The following is a 25,886-nucleotide window of genomic DNA, read 5'->3' as shown; positions in this document are numbered from 1 at the left end:
ATAAAAGCGCATAAAGTGGCCAGTTTCATGAACTTAATAAAACAAGTAGAAGAAATAATCCGGAATTAAAACTTGCATAAAATCATAGAAAGGGGTTCATAAATCCCACATAGGGTTCCAAATAAAATCCTAGAAATAAGAAAATTAGCTACTCATGATTAAAGGAAAAACACAAATAAAATAAGTCATAAACGATAAATCTATGCTTGAAAAGAGAGAAACAAAGATTAATTTTCATAAGAAAGAATAATATTAAAAAAGCTTTTCTTTATTGCTGTATGTTTTTTTCACCGTAAACAAATAGGCTTTAGATATGGTATTTAAATACAATAGACAGGAATCCTAGATAACTATGAATCCTTGATTTGCCTTATCTAAGTGAGTTATCATCTTGGGTTGAAGTTGTTGCCGTAAGGTCTCCAAGTTCACCCAACTTCTCTCCTCTTATTGTGGGTAAATCACGAGAGTCTTCATCCTTATCTCTCCAAGAGTTTTGATCTTCCTTATCTCTCCATCGACTCCCGTGATTATTAGATACGTTGCTAATATCCTCCCGCAAAGTTTGCCGGGGCTGAAGGCAAAGTTTGTTGCGGAAAGAACGAAGAGCGATTTTTGACATTGGCTTTGTGAATAGGTCAGCAACTTGATTTTCAGAGGAAATATGTTGAGTGACAAGTAGCCCACGGGCAACGCGTTCGCGCACAAAATGATAATCCAGCTCGATATGTTTGCTACGTGCATGGAATACATGATTCACTGTCATATAAAGAGCACTAAGGTTGTCGCAATAGAGTACCGGAGGTGATGACAATGGAACTCGAAGGTCTTTCAGAATAAAAGATATCCATGTGAGTTCAGCCGCCGTGTTTGCCATGGCACGATATTCGGCTTCTGTGCTGGAGCGAGAAATTGTATGTTGCTTCTTGGCACACCATGAGATAAGATTTTTCCCAAGGAATGTACAATAACCGGTAGTTGAGCGCCGTGTAGTAGGACACCCTGCCCAATCTGTATCAGAGAAGGCAAAAAGATCAAGTGTAGTGCGTGAAGAAAAGTGTAATCCTATTTGAATGGTCCCTTTAATATATGTAAAATGCGTCGAACCATTTTTAAATGTGTGAACGTCGGAGCATGCATGAATTGAGAGACATAATTAACACTGTAAGAAAGATCAGGACGAGTTAGTGTAAGATATTGTAGAGCTCCAACAAGTCCTCGATAAAAGCTTGGATCTGTCAAAAGTATATCTTTAGAGGATGTTTTCGTTTTAGCTTCAAGAGGTGTACTCATTGGCTTGCAATCCACCATATTGGAACGTTCAAGTATAGTCAGTGCATAGTGTGATTGAGACAAATGAAGTCCACTCGTTGTTGACGTAATTTCCATTCCAAGAAAATGATGAATAGGCCCCAAGTCTTTCATTGCAAACTCATTGCTTAACACCTGGACAAAGTCGGAAACAAGTTTTAAAGTGGATCCAGTGAGCAACATATCATCTACATAAAGTAATAAATATAATGATCCGTAAACGGAGTGAAAAATAAATAGTGACGGATCAGCTAAGCTACAAAAGAAACCATATTTAATAAGAAACGAACTAAATCGGTCAAACCAGGCACGCGGTGCTTGTTTTAGACCATAGAGGGCCTTTTGAAGTTTACAAACATGGGACGGATATTGAGGATCTTTCATCCCTGGTGGTTGTTGCATGTAAAGATCTTCGGAAATCAAACCATGCAAAAACGCATTTTTAACATCTAACTGACGAATAGGCCACTTTTGAACAAGAGCTATGGTAACTATCATGCGTATTGTCCCTGGTTTAATAACCGGAGAAAATGTTTCAGTGTAATCAACTCCATCAATTTGATGATACCCTTTTGCAATCAAACGTGCCTTGAGACGATCTAAAGAGCCATCAGGTTTAAGTTTTGACTTGAACACCCATTTTGAACCAATGACATGCATGTTTGGTGTGCAGGGAACAAGAGACCAAGTCTCGTTCTTATGTAGTGCATCTAATTCCTCATACATGGCTGCTCTCCAACCAGGATTTGCCAAGGCAATTTTGACATTATGGGGCTCACGAGGTATACTGGAAGATGTGATGGTGGTTAAGGCGTACTTCGGGTTTGGTTTTATCACTCCTAATTTAGACCGAGTGACCATTGAATGACTCACTGGTGCAAGATTGGTGTGAGACAATTCGGGTGCTTCAATTATTTCGGGAAAATTATCAGACACATGAGGCTCTGGCGATGAAGTTGTTACAGACGGAGCAGAAATATTTGGGGACTCGAATAACTCCCTATTTTCATCAGAGATGTGTGGCTCGATGGGAGTGGGATCAGCTGTAGCAGTGGGCAGTAGAGGACTTACACAAGGAGGTAATGAAGCGGCCGTAGATATACCTGGTGAAGAAGAAACAGTAGCATGTGGCAACCATGAGTCAAAAATACTCATTGTATGCGGTTGTTCTGTTGCAATACAAGACGTGTTAGTAGGTCTATATGGAAAAATCAATTCATCAAATACAACATGACCGTGATATAAATTTTTTTTTGCTTGAAGGATGAAAACATTTATATGCCTTATACGTGTCGCTATATCCTACAAAAATACAGAGAACCGTTTTTGGGTCAAATTTATTTTTTCTTGTATCCCAAGTGTATGGAAAACATTTAGACCCAAAAACTCGAAGTGACGAATAAACTGGATGCGTTCCATGAAGCATGAAATAAGGTGTTTGAAAGTTAAGAGCAGATGATGGTAGACGATTCATAAGATATACGGCCGTAGTAAAAGCTTCTGTCCATAAAAATAAAGGTGCACCACAGTGAAATAACATGGTCATTCCTAATTCTCGTATAGTCCTATGACGTCTTTCAACCACACCAGTTTGTTCGGGAGTATAAGGAGAAGATACCTGATGAACAATACCTGAAGAGCGAAAGTGAGTCGATTATTTGGAATTGATGAATTCACCACCTCCGTCGGAATGAAAGATTTTGATTTTTTTATTAAACTGCCTAAAGACATACTTTTCAAAAGCAATATATGCAACAAAAAAATCAGATTTATTTCGTAAGGGGATAATCCACGTATATTTGGAAAAATCATCAACTAAACAAGCATAATATCGAAACTTTCCAATCGATAAAACAGGGGCAGGTCCCCATAAGTCACAATGAATTTTTTCAAAAATACTAATGCTTGAATGTTTTGAACAAGAAAAAGGTAAACGACTAAGCTTTCCTAGTTGACAACTATCACACAAATTTTGTGATTTTGTTGTCCCTACGACATCAATAAGTCCTTTATTTTTAAGCATACTTAAAACTGAATATTGGGGATGGCCTAGGCGTTGGTGCCAAACTTCTGCAGTACTGGATCTAAAACGATGAGAGAAATACAGTTCCGGAAAAGTGGGCAAGACATAAAGATCACCCTTGCGTTTCCCAGTGATCATTGGTCGACCTGTTGCCCGATCCTTAACACAAAAATCAACATTAGAAAACTCACAATTAACTGGAAATTGAGTTGTTATTTGGCTGACTGACAATAAATTTTTTGTTAAGTTTGGAACCAACAAAACATCATTGAGAGGCAAGGTAATATTTTTTTGCCGTAAAGAAGAATCACCAGTTGCAAGAATTGGCATAGAAGAACCATCTCCTATTAACACAGAATCAGCACCAAAATGTGTACGGATATTTGTTAACATACCTGGTTTACCTGTCATATGGTTGGAGGCTCCGGTGTCCGTGGTCCATTCCGTGTCTGCAATGGTATTATCCAATGTAAGAGCTGCAAGTGCCTGTGGAATTTCATTCCTTTGAGTGGAATTCTTTGGCACCCACCAAAATATCTTAGCAATGTGGCCCATCGCCCCACAGTATTGGCATTGTTGATCGCGGAATTTTTCCCTTTCCACAGATGTCATTCGGCGTTCCCCTGGTGGTGGAGGTCGTCGTTGGAGATTTGCAGAAGACGAATTGCCATGGTTGGAGTCTCTTTGTTGTTGTGCCTGAAAACCACGTCCATTGGAAGTGAATTTCCGTGATGAGCCACGATAGCCTGATGAATTTGATTTTGAGTATCGCTGTTGTTGTCCATAAAAAGCCATTTGAGGGTGGACAGTAGGAGTTGGGCCATCCGTCTGGTTGGAGAACCAACTACGCCTTTGATCAAAATTCTGGAGTTGAGATACCAATTCTGAGTATGCAGGCCTCGGAGGTTTCAACATAGTTGTGGTAAAAACTTCATATTGTGGGCCAAGACTTGTGAGAAGGCAAAAAACCTTTTCTTGATCTGGAACAGGTTTTCCGATAGCCGCTAAGTTGTCACAGAGAACTTTGAATTTGCTAATGTGTTCGGTGATTGTTGTGTGATCCTCCTTTCGAGAATACGTTATTTGTTGCCGTAGTGTGAATTCACGTTCCTGTGATTCTTGGGCATATGCATTTTTTAGGGCCTCCCACACTGTATAAGCTGTGTCGAGACCAACAACAAGTCCAAGACTTTCCTCTGTGAGTGTTCCGATAATCCACCCTCGAAGCAAACGGTCAGATTTTTGCCAGGCTATGAAGGCTTCCGTTAACTGTGGAGTGGACGGAGGTGTGGACTTTTCTGCATCTTTTCCAACCCTTCAATTTGTACCTAAAATACAATAAATCAACTTTTTACGCACCAATTATCGTTAAAACACACCAAAAGCTCAAATAAAAAGGTATGATAAAGTGTAAACATATACACTTAACACCCCCCCCCCCCCCGAAATAATGCATTGGATAATTTATTACTTTAGGATTCTAACGGATTATTAGTTTAAGAAAGTGGTTGAGACAACACATAGCTCCTGCAACATTTCTTAAATCCTTATTATTTTATACAATATTTATAAACTTTCTTCTATAGTAGCATTAACGGCCCCGCGAAAAGCAAATAAAGTGCATATCGCTCCCCATGACATGAAATCTTGGCTCCGTAATTGTTTCAGGGGTGTGGTTGTAATTACCAAACCCACAGGGACTTTAAAGTTATTTTAGCATACTTCCGGGGTGTAGGTGTAATTTATCCTTAAAAATATTATCTTAAATTGGGTACATATTTAATAGGGTAAGTAGCACTTAACACCCGTGTGGTTTCAATTTTTTGCAGATGACCCTCTTGTGCTTGTAATATCATCACATAATCCCCCTGTGATTAATGGAGGATAGCTTCCGTTAGTTTTTCCGTCAAATATAACCTAGTGTGTCAAACTTAAAGAGGGTATCTGCAAAAATGAAAGCACAATGGGGTCATCTGCAAAAAAAAAAAATACTATGAAAACATTTTAAAAAATCAATGAATTCCAAACAACTAATTATTCTTTAATTTCTACATCGTTTCATAAAATGTATGTGCAATATATTTGTAATAAATTTGTAGAAATCAATCAATAATTAATTTCTTAAAATAATTAATTTTAGTGACTTTTAAATTTATTTTAATTCATTAATTTCTTAAAAAAAATTTCATTCATTATTATACAATATATATTATTATCAATATTTTTCCAATAGTTTAAGTTTAGTTACTTTTAGATACAAAAGAAATATAAAATTTTACAATTGGCATTGACTTTTCAATTGAAATTTTTAATAAATTATTTGATTTTTTTTTAATTATTCCATCCAATAAAAGTGGAAATATATTAAGATTATTATTATTTTTTAAAACTTAAGATACAAAATATTTAATATCGAGAGGTAAGTGTTATATACACTATATATCAGGGATACAAAACGTATTTAACCTATTTTCTTCAAAAGAAAAGTATCGAATAAAATTATATTTTCAAAAATTAAAACATGTTAACTCTAAATAAATGAAGAATATTACATGACTATGACTGTTAACATTAAATAAATCAAAAAAACTATACAATAAAAATTTATTTATTGAAAGTTCGCAAATACCATCACTAGAATTGACGAATAATCAAAAACCCCAATATGTAGCAGAGTACTGCAAAAAAGAAGAAAAATAATATTGTGGCAGAGTTTTGCAAGAATTTGGGAAGATTTCTGCCAATGTATTGATATTTCGGTGTTTTTATAGATTTGTTGACCGGGGTTGGGCTTTGGTGGGAGACCCTGGTGGGATATTGGTGGGATATTGAATACTGTCCCGCAACTTTGTAATGAAGTCTGTCCCGTAGCTTATCTCACTCCCAACTCGTAAAGCTTTTAGTTTAAGCGTTCCAAGTTTTGCGTTACTTGTAAGTCTCTTAAGCGAAAAATAGAAGCAAGAGACATGGTTGGTTCATTTTCTGTATTGTAAGAAACAAATATTAAGGTTCGAATTAACAATTAAAGATGTAACATAAAAAAAATGTAAATGAAGACATATTGGTGGGAAGTGGATTATATCTATTTGCTTCCTAGGTATGTACCTGATAAACAAAATCAAATTTAGGGCCTCCTCTTTGTGTTATATGGATGTTCGGTGTGGAAATTGAGTTATAGCGTGAATATATATACATGGACTATAATTTGTTGACATATGTGATCGTTGGTAATATAGCAACTGTTACTAATTCAATGAAATTTATTTTGTGTTTGTGTGAATCGTTCGTTGAGAATGTTTATTATTTGATTTAATTTCGCGAGCATGCTATGATGATTTAATTTATGTTATTTAAATTAATTATATATGCGAGTATGTTTGTCGGTGATTGGAAGCAAAAAGGTATGCAATTAATTGTTATTATTGTGTGTGTGTTTGTTTATATAAATAAAATAAAAAAAAAAAAAATTGTTTTCCGCTGCAGCAGCACACATGCCTGATCCCCAACATTTATGAGGCAGCTACAACACGACTCTAAGAAAAAAGTAAATGTGGCTTATTTTTCTATTTTTTTTTTAATTTTGACGTATTAAGAACTTTTGACATACACAAAATTTAGCAAATAAAAGAAATAAACCCTTATTTTCTAGTATGACATTTCATTTTTCCATCTTTTAATAGAATAAAAATTCTGGAAATTAATAATAAAAAAATCGAGTAACTTTGTTTTTTCTACTTAATGTAATTTATTATTTTAATATATTACTTTTTGTTGGTAGTTTAATGAGGAAATTATTTTTTTTTTAAAGAAAGAAAAAAAAAATTAGTATAATTTTTCCCAAACATGCTTAGGGCCCCGAAAGTTACAGGAACGGTCTGGTGGTGAGAAGCGGCGGAGGTGTTTTTGGGATTTTTTTGGTTAGCAATTCAGTCCCTGACTTTGGAGAAGAGGGTTTTTCTGAAACTTGAAGGGATTGAATTGAAAAAATTAAAATTTTATTTGGGGCTTATTTTTGAAATTTATAATGTAAAGGGTATTTGGGTCTTTTCACATCAAAAAGTCGAACCCCATTCGCATATTTGGCGAGTGTATCACACGATCAGCTCGTAGGGGCCTTTTGTAACACCGGGGGTACGTGCTAATTGTTTTAACCTAGTGCTTTTTTTAGGCATTAGACATTACACAGGGGTGCCGGATGCTAAAACCTCTGTGTCTTTTGATCTGAAAAGTCAAAAATATCCTTCAAATAAAAATTATAAAAAACTTCGATTTTTTCCCAAAAATACAGTCTATAAATAATATATATTCTATAATACATATTTTAAGTTTTTATTTTATTTTATTTTTCTCTGAAACATTAATTTGATTTAAGTTTTGTTTTGGGATTTTGACAGATTGAATTGTTGTTAGAAGTTTTATTGGATATTTGGTTTATTTTTATTTATTTATTTTTAACTGAAATTTAGCAGTTATTAGTTTTACTTTTATCGACCTTGATGTTCTTATTTTTGAAAAATTATGGAAATTTCCGTTATGCTTTGAAATTTTAAAATTTATGAGATTTCCGAATAAAATTCAAAATCCCAAAATTTCCGGGATTTTTGGAATTGGAATGGATTTTAAAATTCCGATTTTTTTTAAAATCGAAATTGGAATTAATTTTGTACTTCCAAATTTTTTGCGAAATTTTTCATAAATGTTATTTCTGATCCAATCCACCCGACTCTTACCCCTAGCTAGCGCAATTACATCAAAGAACAAAATTAATATCTCTTAATTATTGTTTGCCCCTCATTAATTTGGTGGCCTACATATGGAGCCACAGATCCTGAAATCACTTGACCCAAGTTTGAATGCACATTAAAAAAAATTATTAAGATATTGTTGAGAAACTAATAAAGAAGAACAAAGCAAAGATGAATTGACATAGTAATATAGAGAGAATCAAATATATTATTCTCTTCTTCTTCTTGTGTATCCAACTCAATACAATGGAGCACTATATATAGTACAAGTAAGACCATGAAAGGTCATGAGTTACAAGGAGTTATGGACCTATAATGGTGAGTAAATGGTGGGAGTAAGGGTGCTTGATGATGGTGAGTAATGGTGGTCATCCACACTTAAGAAATTCATAACACTCCCCCTTGGATGTCTACCATATATGGAGTATGCCTCGTTAAAAACCTTGTTAGGAAAACCCAATGGGACAAAACCTAAACGAAGGAGAAAAGAGTACATATCCATTTAAATCTTGCCAAGAAAAACCCATTAGGATAAAAACTTGGACGAAGGAAAAAGAGTACAGTGTTGAAATTGTTGATCACGCTCCCCCTTATTTCAGCATGAGACATTATATTGGAGTAAGATCGCCGACGTATGGATTTGCAAACTCGTTATTTGTTTGTCATCAATAACTGTCAATGTCGTCTTTCTTCTTTAACTCTCGAGTAATTCAGAAATCTTCAATAATTCTTCGGCCACCTCCCTTGATATAGCCACACTCTCGTTAGTGCAATCCGACATCATTATCCTCATATATTAAGACCAAGGTCTTCATTATCTTCTCGAGGGCTTAAAATATCTTCAATTATATCCAATGATTGGACAAACATAATATCACTCAATAGATCTTCTTTTCGAGATGCATTTTGCCCTTCCAATATTTTTTCATCTCAAATTATGTCACCAAATAATTGACCATTTTTGTGAGCTCTTCATGAGTCTCCACAGATTTAATTCGCACCAAATGATAATGGAAATCAATTTATTTGATTATTCCTTCTGTAAACAATGTATTAACTAAGGTGACAATACCATATTCTTGAATGGATCATTCGTAGAGTCTAACTCATGAGACCTCTTATTATATGCTTCAAGAATTTTCAATTCTTTGAAATAAAAATTTATGATCCATATAAATATGCGGTAATTGCATCCATATGGTGCATGTCAAATAATTTTGAATACCATCATAAAGTGATTGCATCATAAAAGTATATTTTCAAAAGGCATTGAAATTTACCGCAATGATTTTACCCACTTTGGCACTAAAGACTTTCACAACTTTATATGTAATGACCGCAAGTCAATGTAAAATTCATGTCATCAATAATTTCAAATAATCATGGTCAATTGCATTTGTGAATGCATATACTAATGACCAATTAGATGTCGACATCTATTAAGATTTATGAGCTTCAAGCTCTTCACATTATAGAAATAATTGTACATATAGTTATTCGATAACATCTTAAGTACTCCCCATATTTCTTTATAATCAATCAAGAGCTCACTATTTCACAATCCGGTACCGGATTCTCCTTAAAGAATTATATTAATATAAATGGGGATTGTAGCCTTTGTGGGTACGATCTCTTGTAGAGATCCATATCTTTTCATGTACCATGTCTTTTTCTCTTATAGAGAATTCTATATTGCATCAATAAAGTTTGTCATAATACTTTATGTGCTTGAACTCATTATTTATTTCAATATAAATGTCCTACATGGACAAAATGCGCGCTTTTGAGTTTCACAATGTGGAGGGGGTATTGAGGACTACATGTCCACTTTATTTTCAAACTCAATATTAACATTCAATTTGGTACATGAATATTCGTTCGAAAAGAATTTTCAATTCTTTAAGATATTATATCGGTACAACAACAACGTTGAGAACTAATAGTCTCAAATGCCTCTCTATTCACTTAGAGAGCAAGCTAACCATGATTTATTTGCCAATCAATTCTTTATTGGCACATAATGGTTCGATTTATAATGGTCTTGGTAGCTACCATATAATCATCAATGATTTTCTCATCCAAATATGTATTTCATTTATGCCACCACAACTGGCAAAAATTCTCAAATCATAGTAATGGATACTAGTGTTGAGGCGTCCCCCAACATCGTCTTTAAGACGAATCCTTTCATCGAATGAGATAAGTAATATGATGAGAGTATGATGCTACTAGCGCTAGTAGACTTGAATTGAACGGTATTCACACCACTTATAAGGGTGTCAATCATTCGAACCAACATTTATATATCTCCCCCTCTTATATGTATAAAGTATAATTGGTTAGCTGTGTATCGTAATCATTTTTCACCCATTTAGGGATTCACGATGCAATCACAATGTAAAATTTGTCCTACGAGGACATTCGTTTATTAAGACGTTCATGAAAAAATCTAATGTGCAATGTGTCCTTCTTTAGACATTTTCTCTTGCACTCATTTGCAACATATATTATAATATCAAGTTGCTATTTTGTCGATAAATGCATCTAGCATTTTACACATTAAAATTGTTGCAAATAAATTCTTTTTTCTTTTGTTCTTAAATATTTCCATGCACAAATTTAGATGAGACAAATATCATTTCATATAATTCACGCCGTTATACAAGAACCGGCTTCTTATCTCCCCCTTAACGGCGGGAAAATTGTCTCATTAAAATGGCAATTGACAATGTATGCCATAGAAATATCACCCATTAGGGGTGCAAAAGATTGCATAGCATAAATAATAAACAAACCACATGATATCATGTTATGTGGCTGAATATAACTTCGTTTGAGAATCTAACAGATTCTGAACATAAATGGTTAAATTTCAAAACTTTGAAAATTCAGGGACCAAACTGTATATTTTGAAAATTTAGGGACCAAATTGTAAATTTTGAAAACTTCAGGAACTAGGCTGCAATTTTAAAAAAATCTGTGAAAGTTGAAAATGTTGAAATAGATTCAGAATTTCGGATGATGAAAGGAACGAGCTGCATATTCTGAAAAACATTTGGACTGAATCGTAAATTTTTTTAAATCTAGGGGACTAAAATGAAATTTTTGAAAATTTTGAAGGACTAAACTGTAAATTTTTAAAAATCAGAAGTTGCAGAGGTTTCGAATTTTAACAAGAAAATGAGATCCCACCTTTTATCGTTTGGTTTGAAATTTCATCTCATCTCATCTTGACTAAGTATAAAAAATCATGCACATACATCCATCCATAGATATGGATTTTGAATAAAATTTGCATCACTAAACTTTTGTGATTCAAAATCTTTAATTGAATTGGTCAATACTGTGACACCAAAATCAACACAATTTCTTTTGCTCTTCTATTGGTGTTTGATAAAGCTTATCAACATGCTTTATCATAAAATGGATATGACCAATCATTTTTCATATTTCTCATCTCTCTTCCACTTGTAATGTTGAGATAAAATTTATAGTAAATAAGCTTTAGCACCATGATAGCTTTTCATGTCAACATATCTCTTTGAATTTTTTTAATATTGTTGTTTTCACTTTCAAAGAATAACAACAATTGAACGAGTTTTGTATTAGCTCACAACTCGTATTATAGTACGATATGCTATTAAAAATCTTTATTTTGCTATTACGAGTGCAACTTGAGTTTTTATGTTGTCACTTCATGATCATAATATAGATCCATAAATTAGAGAATATTTTCTCTTACAATTCTTCATTATATGTATCTTCAAGACACATATATCAATATGAAATATTTTACTTGTCGTTTGCAAAACAACAAGTCAAGATTTAAAGAGAGCAAATTATAGAGGATCAAATATCTATCTATGTTCTTCTTCATAAGTAACTACATGTAATGTTACTTTTACTTATGTGTTCAAGACACATACCCCAAATTAAGTACTTGTTTCTTGAAAAATGAAACAATAATATTTTGCTCGGTGTCTTATAGACACATTTTCATTATGAAATATTTGGCTTGTGTCCTCAAGGCACATAACAATAACACGAATATTTTGTGATATCATGAGACATAAATGGATTTTTAACTTCAATGATCCAACGCTCATAGTTACATTTCTTCTTGAGCTATCAAAAATAATTTCGAATTGTGTGATATGTCTCATATCATTGAATTACAAAGGAATAGTCCTTTCGAGTGCATATATATATAATCTCAAAATTTGAATTTTATTGCTTAAAAGTACGTACTCAATTTGAGCCTCAAGGCTTCATATAAATCATTATATAGTACTTGTCATGAAATAATAGTACTATAATTAACTCAAATCTTCATATACATCATTGAACAACAAACTCAATAGTTCTTTCGAGTACAATATATTATTCAAATATCAAGGTTTGAGTTTTATACCTTGAATTTATGTACTCGGTTTAGGCCTCAAACCTTTATAATTGGTACGTAATCGTAAATTAATAATAGTACCTTGAGTGGGAAATACTCATTAACTCAAATATTCAATGATGATTATCATCGCTTAGACCTTGAGTCTAATGTATTCAATTGAGACTTATAGTCTTCAAATTTATTCAGGGCCTCAAGCATTTATATTTAATATTCCTCCACATAAGCTTTCAAGCTTTCATATTTAAACTAGGCTTCGAGCCTAAAATTTAGGAACTTCGAGGTCTTTTTCGATTGATCGAGCTTTTCAAGTCGCACAAATTAGAGAGCAAGTGGCTTTTGTTTTTTAATATATCATTAAAATCTTTGAGTCACTTGATTGCACGTGCTCGATTTGGGCCTCAAGCCTCAATATATAATAAAATTGTTATAGTACGTTGATCATGAACGAATAGTACTATAAATGGGGAATACCCTCTAACTCAAATGTTCGAGAGTCTTATCATTTAGACTTAAAGTCTAATATACTCAATCGAGAATTTTAATCTCGTATGTAATATAGGCTATAGGCCTATAATCGTCCCTTTTATTTTTAGAACATCATGTTCAAAATTCGCACAAGGGACAGCTCTGGCAGAACTGAGTATTTTAAGCATATCTCTCTTGATCGAGATCCGATTTCGATGATTTAAAATGTTCCGAAAATCCAACAGAAAATTTTACAAGTTTCGTATTTTGAATTTTCTGAAATTCGGACAGTATCAGGTCCAAAACAGACATCGAAGTACAGACTCGTGAATTGCACGAAAATTCACCTACAACAAAATTAAGATGATTAATATTTAATCAATTTAAAACAACAATAAAATATTTGAAATCAACTCCCTTTTCATCTTCTATGGTTGAGACGTAATTATCTTCTTTGGATCATCTTTACTCGAAAATGGAAATAGAACATTCGTGCTGATAACGTGTTGAGAAACTAATAAAGAAGAACAAAGCAAAGATGAATTGACATAGTAATATAGAGAGAATCAAATATATTATTCTCTTCTTCTTCTTGTGTATCCAACTCAATACAATGGAACACTATATATAGTACAAGTAAGACCATGAAAGGTCATGAGTTACAAGGAGTTATGGACCTATAATGGTGAGTAAATGGTGGGAGTAATGGTGCTTGATGATGGTGAGTAATTGTGGTCATCCACACTTAAGAATTCATAACAGATATAACTACTAATTAATCTTTAATAATAAAATAAATAGTCACTACAAGAAAATGCAAAATAGGCAACGATTTTTTTATTGACGAAATTAATTTCGTTGCCAATAGTTATATTTTAGCAACGAAATATAGTATTTGTGGCTAAAGATTAACGTTTTTGTAACAAGATATTTTTGTTGCCTTTGAATCTCATAGGCAACGAAATATATTGTTGTGAATAGTATCATATATATTTTGCAACGAATTTCATGAAAGACAACAATTTTGTTTGTTGCAAAAGAGCATTTCTTTTTGCTACGATATAAAATTGTAGTAAATACATTTACAACGGCAACAAATTTATTTTGTCACCAATAAGTGACGAACGACGACAAAATCTTTTGTTGTAAATGCTCCAAGAGATTTGGCAACAAAATATATTCGTTGCAAATTTAAAAACCAACTATTTTTTCTTGATTTTAATTTACTTTATATGTTATTAAATCGATATAAATATTTTAATAAAATATTGAATTTATTAATTAATTTTAGAATTTCATCAATCTCAAATTTATTAGAATACATTAACTATATATATACATATTATATATAATAAAATATGACAAGAAAAATCTTATTTGTTTTATTGTAAATTTTATTTTTTTTGAACATAAAATAAATATAGTTTTCGTTATGACACTAATATTATTTATTTATATAATTTATTTTACATTATTTATATAACTATTTTAATTATTTTACCTTGTCTATTTAATTATTATAAATTTATTTGAAGTCTATTTACACAACTGCACTATTGGCCCAGCGGTTGGAGAGGTCTATAACTTGCAATCAACCAGGGTTCAAATCCTTCTACTATCATGTCTCTATATATTTGAAATTTATCAATTGTGGCCCGTTGGGCCATCCCTGAGTTCGACCCAGCAGTTCCGATTTCGAACAGGTCGGGGTCGGGGATGTGCGTCGGGTCGGCACACATATTGGTATATTTTGTTTTCTATTTACATATCTTTTGCAACGAAATAAATTCGTTGTGCATACATATCTTTTGCAATGAAATAAATTCGTTGCGTATACTAAATACATTGGCGACGAAATAAAATTGTATATATTTGACATTTATCAATTGTGGCCCGTTGGGCCAGCCCTGAGTTCGACCCAGCAGTTCCGATTTCGTTGTGCATACATATCTTTTGCCACATATTGGTATATTTTGTTTTCTATTTACATATATTTTGCAACGAAATAAATTCGTTGTGCATACATATCTTTTGCAATGAAAAAAATTTGTTGCGTATATTAAATACATTGGCGACGAAATAAAATTGTATATATTTGACATTTATCAATTGTGGCTCGTTAGGCCAGCCCTGAGTTCGACCCAGCAGTTCCGATATCGTTGTGCATACATATCTTTTGCAATGAAATAAATTCGTTATACTAAATACATTGGCGACGAAATAAAATTGTATATATTTGACATTTATCAATTGTGGCCCGTTGGGCCAGCCCTGAGTTCGACCCAACAGTTCCGATTTCGAATAGGTCGGGGTCGGGGATGTGAGTCGGGTCGGGGATGTGCGTCGGGTCGGCACACATATTGGTATATTTTGTTTTCTATTTATATATCTTTTGCAACGAAATAAATTCGTTGTGCATACATATCTTTTACAATGAAATAAATTCGTTGCGTATACTAAATACATTGGCGACGAAATAAAATTGTTGCATATAATAAATGTATTGGCAACGAAACAAATTCGTTCTAGATTATAAACGTATTTGCAACGATGTATTTTGGGTGACGAAATAGATTCGTTGCCGATAATAGTGTATGCACAACGATTTTTTATTTTCGTTGCCATGAACTTTCAGCAACGAGGATTTGGCAACGAACATGGCAACAAAAAAAAAATCGTTCTGAATTGTATTGGCAACGAAATTTTACCCTTTCAACAACAAAAAACGTCATTGTGAAATATAAAATTTCTTGTAGTGAGTATAACAAATAAGTAATAACCAATATTCCTGGATGTCGATTCCCATTTCAAAATTATTTTTTCAATGTTGTGCATGTTATAAAAATATGACAGTGGTCCGTGGTTGAAATTTTACCTTATCAGAAATACCAACATTGATATCTACTTGTTTTACTGAGGTACATATTATGCATGTGTATGTATTTTGTAAGTATGTGTATGAATAAATTGAATTTCAAATATTAAAATTAATACATAGATATGCATAGCTTCAACAGTTAAATTTAAACATACATATATATATTCCCTGGATAATCTACAATTGGCTTTATCCATTAAAAAAAATGCGACTTAACAATTTTGAAGATGCATAGATAATTTAATTAACTAGACAAACTTCTGTAATATAATAAGCTCGCTACATATTCGGAGTACTCCTCGTCTTGTTGTGGTTGGAAGAAACCGAAAAACCCGTCTGATTGTTGTTGCGGTTGGAAACCTTCGTCTTGTTGTCGTGGTTGGAAGAAACCGTCTTGTTGTTGTTGTGGTTGGAAACCTTTGTCTTGTTGTCGTGGTTGGAAGAAACCGTCTTGTTGTTGTTGCGGTTGGAAACCTTCATCTTGTTGTTGTTGCGGTTGGAAACCTTCGTCTTGTTGTCGTGGTTGGAAGAAACCTTCTTGTTGTTGTTGCGGTTGGAAACCTTCGTCTTGTTGTCGTGGTTGGAAGAAACCGTCTTGTTGTTGTTGCGGTTGGAAACATTCGTCTTGTTGTTGTTGCGGTTGGAAACCTTCGTCTTGTTGTCGTGGTTGGAAGAAACCGTCTTGTTGTTGCTGATAATGCATTTGTTGTGGTGGTTGCAAATCATACTGGCCGTAGTATACGTCGTCTTCCGGGAAAAAATCGTCTACTAGTGGAAAAGGATTATATTGGTGGTGGTGGTGGTGGTGCTGCTGCTGGTGCTGGTGGTGTCGTTGTTCATCCATTTCTTGTGGTGGTGGTGGTAACGCAACATGTGTGTTGTTGTCGTCCAATTCAGCCTTGTTCGACTTTGTTTCTCTCTTGTGGATTCGGCATATCACCCAACTGTCCAACTGCAAATAATTAATCGGGAATAAACCGACAATCAGTAAATAGCTTCAAATATTTAAATTAAGAGGGAAAAAAAAAATTACGACTACGCCGGAAAATAACCAAAATATAACACGTACCCTCATATCATTCTCATCTTCTGGGAGTTTTTCTGTTTTAGGAGTAGGGTCTGCAATAGGTAACTTGTACTCGTGCATAATCCAATCGGTCTTTCGTGAATATTTATGATCTCCTTCGTAATATACTAAATTCTTCTTGTAACCAATGATTTGTTCCGTCTGATCAAGGTGTATAGGCTTATCTGCTGCGGTGGCCTTCCAATAGCCATTGCCAGCCGATCGATTAGGCCTCTTTCCGTTCTGATACTTCTTCTCCCGAAACGTGAAAAAATACCATTCCTTTTGCCCGAGTCGAGAAGGATGTTCATCTGCATAAATAATAAATAATAAATAATAATGTTAATTTTACATCTGGTGAGATACAAGAATCTAAGTTAGAATAAAATTAAACCCTAAAAAAAAGAGCTGGTATATTTATTTCACGTAGCATCACATGCATGTTCAAAAAGATTATTCAACCCTAAAAGGAACATATGTTCAAATCAATTATATATAATTAAAAACAGAAAAGAAAAAGTACCAATTAATTTGAACCCTAATATTAAAAAAACAGAAATCCAGGAATAATATACTAATATTTTCATGCATGATCAGATCAATAGTTAATTCAAATCAATTAAGAATATTTGATATCGTAAAAAAGAAACATATTTTTAATTTACCTGCTAGCGTCTGAGGATCGTACTGGTAAAAATCGACGATGTTTATTTCAGAAGGAGGGACAGGCTGTTCGTCGACCTTTGGCTTCAAGTAGAAAACGATGAGTTCTTCATCCTTAGTGTTAGAATTATTTCGTGCAAATTAATTATAAATTTGTGTCCGATAAATCCCAGATTCAGTTTTAGCTACTGTTCTACTGTTTTACGAAGAGTTGCAACAGTTAATGGAACAGTAATAAAAAGACACAAATTTTAAAGTGGTTCGGATACAATTGTACCCTACATCCACGGGGACCTGCAAATGAAATTCACTAATTTTTAGTTTTACGAATACAGTAATAGGACTTAATCGAAAATGCAAAGACTCCCTCTTTGTCGACGCCGTTCTTGTATCCTACGCTGAATTGTGAATCTTCACTTTGGAGCACGTCCCTTTCCGCACGGTTGAAATTCCTTCAACGCTGAGTCCCTCAGTCGGCGGATCGACCTCCTCCCGAGATCTTCTGAGTTCTCCTCCCGAAGAACCGATCTTCTTTTCGGTGAAAGAAGCAAACTCCTTTTTCTGTATTTTCTTCTCGATTTAAGATCAGGAATTCTGGAGCAGCAACGTAAGAGCAGAAAATAGTTTTCTCTCAAAATAAAAGGGACAACGTATAAAAACGCTGATGCTGCCCTTCTTATACTTCCTTAGGTGAATTAGTAGAGCCCTACAAAATTAAAGCCCATTAGGTTAGATATAATCTTCACGTAAGGAAAAAAGAGTTATGTAAACAAGGAAAGTCTTAGACAAATAAATTCCTTGTTAATAAAACACTTAGGCAATTAAATAAATTAATGACAAAATAAGAGTTTAAAGAACTAAGGAAACTTCCCTAGTTTTTATACACGTTTTTCGCACACGTGTTGAAAAACCGAAATAGAATCCTCTCGGATTCTAACAATCTCCCCCTTTGTCATCTATTTATTATAATCAAGTCCTCCCCCTTGATCAAATACCTGACAAAACATTAGACAGCATAATAGAGTAACTGTTAGAACAGTTAAAGAAAACAGCAGTTAACAAAACAAGAAAAAAGTTAAGCCTAGCAGACTATTAGAGGCCGTTGTTCAGAAAATGAATTCGACAACCACAAAAAAAACTAATCCAGAATATATTCAGCATCAACGAACAACTCCTCGTCATCATTCGTATCAACTTCAGCTGTTGTACCATCAACTGTTGGAACAGTTGGAGCAACAACAGTTGGATCAGTAGTAGTTCCAGCAGCTGCATCAGCTCCCCCTGTATGCGGTTCCTCCTGGGTTGATGCTTCGTTGTCAACTCCCCCTCAAGAATAATCTCCCCCTTTCTGAGCAAGGGCAGTAAAATAGTCGAGTTTCTTTTTCGTAAAAACGACTTCGACAATCAGAGACCCCACTAGATAGGTTGGCATAAAAATCATGAACCACTTGACAGACGCCACCGGGTTTGATGCGCTCGGAGAAAGAACCGAGAATTAAAAGCATCGACAGCAGAGATAGGCACCACGGGATCCGGTGCAGAGTGACCTGCGGTGGTGCGAGTAGCGGAAGGCGAGGCAGAGTGAGTAACGCGTCGACGAGAGCGGCGAGGTGGCGGGTTGCAGGTGAGGCCGGTTTGGGTGGTGCGATGGCGGTGCACACGGTAGTGGTGACGATTGGGCAGCCGGCGAGTGTGGCAGTGGAGGAGATGGTGGAGAATAGATGAACGGTGACGGCGGTGAGACTGGCGGCGACAGCGGTGGAGAAAACCTAGGGACCAAAATGAGTGGCAGATTGCCAAAATTCTCGACGAAGGCGGCCGTGAGGACCGTCGTTTGGACGACGAGGATGAACCACCGAATTTTTTTTTTTTTTTTTTTTTTTTTTCTTTTGCCCATGACGATGTTGTTGATTCCCTTCGACTGTGTTGAATTTTTGGGGTTTTGCTGCAAAAGAAGAAGAAGAAGCAAACAGAGCAGTAGGGAAGAAGAAAAATTGGAGAGAAAAAAATTGAATACGGGATTCTCCAAGGATGACTGTTGCTCTGCTCAGGGGTAGTTTAGCAATTAGGAATAGTCAAGTGAGAGAATTGCAAATATAATAATTATGCTCACAATAAATTCAATTAATGAAAATCAAATTCAGATACAGCAACTCTCAACTTTCGCATATGAAGCCCAACACAGTTCAAATAAACTTCGAGAAGAAAAAAATGCTCAGAACAGTGAGTTACTCCGAAGAAATATATTACCGCCAAAAATTACGAACCCACCCCGGAATTTTTTTTTTTTTTTTTTTTTTTTTAATAAATAAATAAATAAATGCCTAACATGCAGAGGCAAATAACTAAGACGAAAAATAAACGTGAGAAAAAAATGAGTGAATAAACACAAGTGAATAGGATACTATTAGGACTATCAAACCATGGGGTTTATCTTCAATTTTAACAAAAAGCAAGCTCCAAGAGATAGACTAAGGAGACTAACAGCAAATTTAGTATCCTCAAATCAAGCACAAAAACACTCTTATTAGGCAGCATACACACACTATCAAAGGTAGCTTATTCATGAAGAGCAGAGCAATTAAAATAGCGAGATAGTTATGATCGTGCAATGTGTAGTCCCCTGGGCTTTCTAATTGAGTCGTGTAGTGAGTGTTCGGTCATGTGGTTTACCGGCTCGACTCAAAAAGGCTTCGAACTATTCACTGACCGCATATAAAATTTATAATGGTCGTGCAATGTGTAGTCCCTTGGGCTTTCTAATTGAGCCTTGTAGCGAGCTTTCGGCCACGTGATTTACTGACTCAACTCAAAAAGGCTTCGAACTATTCACAGACCAATTGATTGACATTTTATATATAGAATTAACGAAAATTCAAGAGTAGCTTTCACTCATTTGGAGCGGCAGCTTTACCTTATGAGTGTGTTCAACCATGACAAGACTGTGAAGGGTAGTAAATAAGCTAAAACCTCTGTAGCTATCATTTGGGGAATGATGAAGTTCTACCTCACAAGATTCGAAAGTACAGATAGTATCCAATACACAAGGGGTCTCATCACATGCAATATGTCTAATGCATAACCTAGATGAACAAAATGCAGTATGCGTGATGTGTCCATAAAACTTTAAAAGTTGCAAGTCTGGACACAGACTGTTGCAACAGTTTATGCAACTGCACAGGTCAGACAATACAAATTCCAAGCGAATTTCGCAAGGAATCAAACCTTTGTGCATCTAGGGGTTTAGTAAAGATGTCAGCAAGTTGTTTCTCCATTGTGACATACTCTAATGAGACAGTTCCTTCCTCTACAAGATTTCTAATGAAATGGTAGCGAATTTCAATATGCTTAGTTCGAGAGTGCTGTACTGGATTCTTGCAAATATTAATCGCACTCATATTGTCACAATAAATATGCAATAAATCTTGACTAATACCATAATCACATACCATTTGTTTCATCCATAAGAGTTGGGCACAACAACTACCAGCGGCGATATATTCCGATTCAGCAGTGGAAAGCGAGATACTATTCTGTTTTTTGCTGTACCAGGACACGAGATTGTTCCCAAGATAGAAACATCCTCCAGTTGTGCTTTTTCGATCGTCTGCATCACCTGCCCAATCAGCATCGCTAAAGCCTCGGGTTTGAATTCCTTCTTCTACCGGGCCAATGACTTGATCCACTGGATGATTCTTTTTTACTCTTCTTGAGGGTTCCTTGTGAGTTTGATCATCCAATTCGAGAGGCCTGACTTCAGCTTCGTCTCCTGTTTCAGAATTGACGTCACTTTCTTCTGAATTGGTAGAGGCTGCATCAACTGTTGGAACTGTTGGTGCGACACTGGAGCTGTTTTCCGATTCCTTTGTTGGTTCCTCTTCCAGTGGTCCTTTCCAAATTTCGTACGGAGTTTTAGTGGTACCTGGTCGAAGATAGACTCGATTTATAATATGACATGCAGTGTTAACTGCTTCTGCCCAAAAACGATGAGCGATCTCCTTTGCGTTCATCATGACCCTGACCATCTCTTGCAGAGTGCGATTTTTGCGTTCAACCACTCCATTTTGTTGAGGTGTTTTAGGTGCGGAGAATTCATGAGATATTCTTTTGTGCCAAAGCACTGTAGAGTCTGACAGACTGTTGAAACAGTTCATACCAGCAGAGACAAGAATATAGCAGTTGTCAGATGATCGAGTTCCTTGAATAACACAATTCTCGTCTTTGTCTAATACTCGACATGCGAATTTGTTGAATCTGACTTCAAGATCTTGATCACATAGCTGGCTGATGCTTATCAGATTTGACGTGAGTCCTTCTACAAGTAGTACATTCTTCAACTTTGGCAGATTCTCATGATTTAGCGATCCTTTCCCTAGCACTTCACCCTTTTTTCCGTTTCCAAAGGTAACAGCTCCACCGGTGATTTGTTGGTAGTTTTTCAGAAACTCTTTAACACCGGTCATATGTCGTGAACACCCACTGTCAAAATACCAATCATTAGTAGTACTTGCTTTTAAAGAAGTAATCGCAGATAAGCATTTAAACGTGGACTTTTCAACCCAAATTTTTTGCTGAGGTCTATTGGAAATATCAATTTTATTTTTGGGTTTTTGAGAGGGTGAAGGAAAATAATCAGCCCTAGCAGAGTAAAGAGAACGAGCCACAAGCTTTTTCACAAGTTTTAAATATTTGAAACATCTAGGACGTATGTGACCTGGATTTTGACAGAAAAAACAAGTGGGAATAAACCTTTTCTTTGAATTGTGTTTCGTTGCTTCAACAGTTGCAACTGTTTGTGAGACAGAAGCTTGTTTAACAAAGTTGATTTTTCTGTTTTGATCTTCCTTTCGCTTTAGATCAACTTTGGGTAGCTGACTCCCTCCTATGGCTAGACGATTATAGTTTGGCTTGTTGTTGCTTAAGATTTCATCTAGATTACCTCTACCCAAGTTTAATTTTGCAATTGCTTCTTGAGTTTGAGTAAGTTTAGCCTGCAAACTATTTTTCTCTTGATCACTAGATATGACCCTTTCCTCAAGAGTAGAGATTCTTACCTTTAGTGTCTTGTTTTCCTCTACAAGCACAAACTTCTCCTTTTCCAGGAAGTTATTTACCTTAACGACGTCGAGCCATTTTTGGTACATTTTTTCATATACCTCCTTTACTTCATCCAAGGTTGGTTCTTCCTCATCACTGCTGCTGTTCGGATCCTCTGCAAAAGAAGAATTTTCGTTTAGATTTTTTTTATAATCAGAACACATATTTTCATACCTGGATTCTGTTTCACAGTCTGTTGCAACAGTTGAAGCAACAGTTGATTCTGAGCTGTCCAGAGGAACTTTGCTGCTGAATGCTACAAAGTTAGTGACTTGATTGTTGTTTCCTTGGTCATCATCAGATTCTTCTTCATCGCTCCAACCAGTAGTAAGTGACATTTTCTTCTTTTTCTTCAGGGTGTTTGCGCATTCTGATTGAATGTGACCAAAGCCTTCGCATTCTCGACATTGTATTCTTCTTGGTTTTGACTCCTCCGAGTTATCTTGATTTGAATTTCTCCTAGAATTTTGAAAATTCACGGGTTTCCCTGTGCTTGAAAGATTTCCCCTTTTTTCGATCTTTTTGAGAAATTTCCCAAAATTTTTCGATAGTAGTGCCAAGGATTCTTCAACTGTTTGCTCATCTTCTTGAGTTGACGAATTTTGGGGCGTTGCATATGATGTTTCTGCTTGAAAGGCTATCTTCTTTTCTCTAGACTTTTCACGATGATTTTCACCATGATTGAGTTCTTGTGCTAGAAGTTTCCCCATGAGTTCGTCTAGTTTGAGCGTGTCAACGTCTCTGACTTCTTCAATGGCAGCAATTCGGTAAGCGAATCTTTCAGGTAATGAGCGCATAGCTTTTCTCACTAATTTGCTTTCTGAGTATGGTTCACCGAGTGCGTATGATTCATTTGAGATATCACATAATTTAGCATGGAAGTCAGTGATCGTCTCATTCTCCTCCATCTTCAAATTTTCGAATTTGGTGGCCAACATCTGTAACTTGGATGTCCTTACAGTTGACGTTCCTTCGTATGTGACTTGAAGAATTTCCCAAGCTCTCTTTGCAGATTCACATGACGCTATTAGTTTAAATTGATTATCATCAACACCACTAAATATTGCGTTTAGGGCCCTCGAGTTGTAGTTTGCGAGTAGTATTTCTCCATCACTCCAATCTGCTTCTGGTTTGAATACTTCCTCTTTGTCTTCTCCTTTGATCATGGGAGGTGTCCAACCAGTTATGATGGCGCGCCATGCTCTCTCATCTATGGATTTGATAAACATCTTCATTTTTTATTTCCAGTATGAGTAGTTGGAGCCGATTAGAAGAGGTGGACGAGTAGTTGAAGATCCTTCTCGTTGAGTATTCATATCTGCACAAAATAAGAGTAATCAGTTCCCAAAATCTCACTAGATATATTTAGTGACAGGCTCTTGATGCCAATTGTTAGAATTATTTCGTGCAAATTAATTATAAATTTGTGTCCGATAAATCCCAGATTCAGTTTTAGCTACTGTTCTACTGTTTTACGAAGAGTTGCAACAGTTAATGGAACAGTAATAAAAAGACACAAATTTTAAAGTGGTTCGGATACAATTGTACCCTACATCCACGGGGACCTGCAAATGAAATTCACTAATTTTTAGTTTTACGAATACAGTAATAGGACTTAATCGAAAATGCAAAGACTCCCTCTTTGTCGACGCCGTTCTTGTATCCTACGCTGAATTGTGAATCTTCACTTTGGAGCACGTCCCTTTCCGCACGGTTGAAATTCCTTCAACGCTGAGTCCCTCAGTCGGCGGATCGACCTCCTCCCGAGATCTTCTGAGTTCTCCTCCCGAAGAACCGATCTTCTTTTCGGTGAAAGAAGCAAACTCCTTTTTCTGTATTTTCTTCTCGATTTAAGATCAGGAATTCTGGAGCAGCAACGTAAGAGCAGAAAATAGTTTTCTCTCAAAATAAAAGGGACAACGTATAAAAACGTTGATGCTGCCCTTCTTATACTTCCTTAGCTGAATTAGTAGAGCCCTACAAAATTAGAGCCCATTAGGTTAGATATAATCTTCACGTAAGGAAAAAAGAGTTATGTAAACAAGGAAAGTCTTAGACAAATAAATTCCTTGTTAATAAAACACTTAGGCAATTAAATAAATTAATGACAAAATAAGAGTTTAAAGAACTAAGGAAACTTCCCTAGTTTTTATACACGTTTTTCGCACACGTGTTGAAAAACCGAAATAGAATCCTCTCGGATTCTAACACTTAGGCTTGAAACGAATACCTGGTGGAAACTCCATCACTTTTCTTTGAATTTCTGATATATTTTTTTTTTGGAGGGAGTAACATATACATACATATATATACATATACAATGTCATTACAATATAATTCTTATGAGAGTAAAAAACATAGCGTACTTGTTCAGCGTTAATAGAGTCCTAAGTTCTTGAAACACACCTGAAGTTTATCTTGAATTTTGATTACATAGTTTGGTTAATGATTTATTATTTGTGTGGAAAATAAATTATACTTATCCAATTCTAATTATGAGTGAATATAGATATTTTAAAATCACAATAATTAAATTTTTAATGGCTTTCAAATTAAGAAAATCAATTCTCTAAAATCATGAAATTGATCGAAACATCAAACACTATGAAATTGATCAAACAGACATGCAAAATGAGTTCACCAAAAAAACAATAATAATAACAATAATATTAATAATAAAAGAAAAAAATAAACAATTAATAATGTGAAACTAATAGAATCTCAATTCATTATCTGTAACATAGACAAAACCAACTATAAACAAAAACCAAAACTATTGATTACATCGATACTGTTGGTGACAATTGCTCCGGATTGAAAATGTGCTCCGGATCGAAAATGTCGTCGCTTTTCATGGATTTCAATTTTTTCGGAGTCGGCGTCGAAGAATCCTCGTTGAATTTCATTTTTTTCGGTTTCTTCGTCGAAGGATCCTGAGGAAGTTTCTTATAAATCCGACACAAAACACAATCATCCAACTACAAATAAATAAATTAAAACACATCAATTATTTGATTAATATCTTTTCAATTGAAAAAAAATAGCTCAATAGCAAATAAGTAAATTAGAACAAATTGTTATGAATCCTAGAAGGTGTGTGAAAGAATTTATGGTCCCGAGTTCGTTTAATACAGAGATGTTGTCTTAAGTGTTATGACACTTAAACAAACATGCAGCGGAAATATAACTATATAAAGACAATACTCAGATATTTAAATGTTCACAAGTAAGAACTT

The 25,886-nt window shown here is 34.9% G+C and overlaps 2 protein-coding genes across 6 annotated transcripts; both read right to left on the bottom strand.

Moving 5' to 3' along the window:
* Positions 1-16,000: 16,000 nt before the first annotated feature.
* Positions 16,001-24,900, bottom strand: LOC105972818 (NAC domain-containing protein 68-like). 5 transcript variants are annotated; one of them, XM_088816774.1, is made up of 6 exons: positions 24,866-24,900; positions 17,556-17,672; positions 16,894-17,201; positions 16,473-16,776; positions 16,371-16,391; positions 16,001-16,331 (listed from the first exon to the last, which is right to left on the bottom strand). In XM_088816774.1, exons 1-6 carry the CDS (start codon positions 24,894-24,896, stop codon positions 16,069-16,071), a joined length of 1,044 nt encoding a protein of 347 aa, XP_088672900.1. In that variant the 5' UTR covers positions 24,897-24,900; the 3' UTR covers positions 16,001-16,068. The 5 variants fall into 5 exon arrangements, with proteins under 5 accessions (XP_088672900.1, XP_088672901.1, XP_088672899.1 ...); XM_088816775.1 differs by having other exon boundaries at positions 16,001-16,301; XM_088816773.1 differs by adding an exon at positions 16,462-16,472 and having other exon boundaries at positions 16,001-16,407; positions 16,524-16,776.
* Positions 20,115-22,508, bottom strand: LOC148771050 (uncharacterized). The gene is made up of 2 exons (XM_088816776.1): positions 21,710-22,508; positions 20,115-21,442 (listed from the first exon to the last, which is right to left on the bottom strand). Exons 1-2 carry the CDS (start codon positions 22,014-22,016, stop codon positions 20,736-20,738), a joined length of 1,014 nt encoding a protein of 337 aa, XP_088672902.1. The 5' UTR covers positions 22,017-22,508; the 3' UTR covers positions 20,115-20,735.
* Positions 24,901-25,886: the final 986 nt, after the last annotated feature.

This window comes from Erythranthe guttata, chromosome 4, assembly GCF_056151865.1.
Source record: "Erythranthe guttata isolate IM_541 chromosome 4, IM_541, whole genome shotgun sequence".
Taxonomy (NCBI): Eukaryota; Viridiplantae; Streptophyta; class Magnoliopsida; order Lamiales; family Phrymaceae; genus Erythranthe; species Erythranthe guttata.
This window is presented reverse-complemented; position numbering and strand designations above follow the sequence as displayed.

Excerpts from the sequence above, each read along its gene's own strand:
- LOC105972818 (XM_088816771.1), bottom strand. The coding sequence starts at position 24,896 with ATGGAGTTTCCACCAGGTATTCGTTTCAAGC. Across the intron at positions 17,673-24,865 it reads ACCAGGTATTCGTTTCAAGC|CTAAGGATGAAGAACTCATC; the intron begins CTAAGTGTTAGA and ends ATAATTCTAACA. Across the intron at positions 17,202-17,555 it reads CGATCCTCAGACGCTAGCAG|ATGAACATCCTTCTCGACTC; the intron begins GTAAATTAAAAA and ends TTATTTATGCAG.
- LOC148771050 (XM_088816776.1), bottom strand. The coding sequence starts at position 22,016 with ATGACCGGTGTTAAAGAGTTTCTGAAAAACTACCAACAAATCACCGGT. Across the intron at positions 21,443-21,709 it reads CTATATTCTTGTCTCTGCTG|GACCACTGGAAGAGGAACCA; the intron begins GTATGAACTGTT and ends AAATTTGGAAAG.